At 40.0% G+C, this 1,281-nt stretch overlaps 1 protein-coding gene across 1 annotated transcript; it reads right to left on the bottom strand.

Moving 5' to 3' along the window:
* On the bottom strand, positions 349–1,281 carry LOC109128355 (glutathione S-transferase T3-like). Its single transcript, XM_019234560.1, has 2 exons — positions 1,018–1,281; positions 349–906 (listed from the first exon to the last, which is right to left on the bottom strand). Exons 1-2 carry the CDS (start codon positions 1,279–1,281, stop codon positions 349–351), a joined length of 822 nt encoding a protein of 273 aa, XP_019090105.1.

The following is a 1,281-nucleotide window of genomic DNA, read 5'->3' as shown; positions in this document are numbered from 1 at the left end:
TTAACAAATATGTGGTAGATCTTCAGCTTTTGGTGTCACAGAGATGAGATTGGTTTTGGCTTCCCGGATACACAATTTTCTTCTTGTTCGACCTGCATTGACAAAGATATTAACAAATGGTAAACCTCTGCTCATACACTTACTGTAAGCGATTAATAAATCACAACAGCAATAACACCAAATAAATTAACAAGAACCCGATTGCAAAATACATCATAGTTATCACAAGATTGCATCCAAATATGTTATAACAAAACACAAGAAATCATAAAACATTACAAAAACAAACGTAGTTAATAAAACACAATTGTAATTAGCTTGTCCTTAAAAAGTTGAAACTTTTAACATTCAACCTAATGACATCACGTCATTAATTAGCTTGTCCTTAATAGCTTTTTCTGTTTCAGTTAGTGAATCCTTTTTAGCAACCAGATTTTCAACCATCACATGCTTAATATGTTCCTTTTTCAAAGCGAACTCCTTCTCTTTCAAAGCGAAATCCTTTTGCTTCATTTCATACATCCGCACAACACGCTCCATCTGAAACTCCAAGAAAGCTTTTCCATCTCCCTCCACATCCGGTTTAGTGTTAGAGCTTTTTTTGGCCTTCCCCCATGCAGCCTTAACACCAATAGGACGGGGCTTTGGTTCATACTCAACATCAATCACCGGTTGTGCATCCTGTGCAGACCTATCCTCACCCACCCTTCCCCTTTTCACTCCATTCCCTTTAATAGATGTGGACGCACACCATTTCTGATCATATCCTAGCTCTCGCCAACCATGCTCCAAGGTAAACCTTTGTTTGTGATCATTGAAGTATATACGGTGTGCTAGCTTCATCACATCATCTTCACTATGTCCACTAGACTTCTCCCTTGCCGCAGCCTCGTAACAACCAATGAACTTGCACACCAAGTCGTTTATCCTCCCCTACCTCTGCATATAATTATTGACCTCTCTTTTTGGCCGACCTGCAGCATTCAGACAAGATGCAAAGTAATCCGCAATCCTTACCCAAAATGCTCCACGTCGTTGCTCATTTGAAATAATCGGATCCTTGCTCGTGTTTAGCCAAGCGCTGACAAGCATGACATCATCTATTGGTAACCATGCATGCCTTGACTTGCAGTTTTCTTGAGGGGATGCAGGTTCAGATGGAGCGTTAGAACATGGACTCTCATAAGGAGTGTATTCGAGGTTTTGGGTTTCAAGTTGACTTTGTAGCAGATTGAAGAAACAAGAGGGACGATATTGATTCATTCCATCGTCTAAATCCAT

The sequence above is a fragment of the Camelina sativa genome, chromosome 13 (genome assembly GCF_000633955.1).
Source record: "Camelina sativa cultivar DH55 chromosome 13, Cs, whole genome shotgun sequence".
NCBI classification, from domain to species: Eukaryota; Viridiplantae; Streptophyta; class Magnoliopsida; order Brassicales; family Brassicaceae; genus Camelina; species Camelina sativa.
This window is presented reverse-complemented; position numbering and strand designations above follow the sequence as displayed.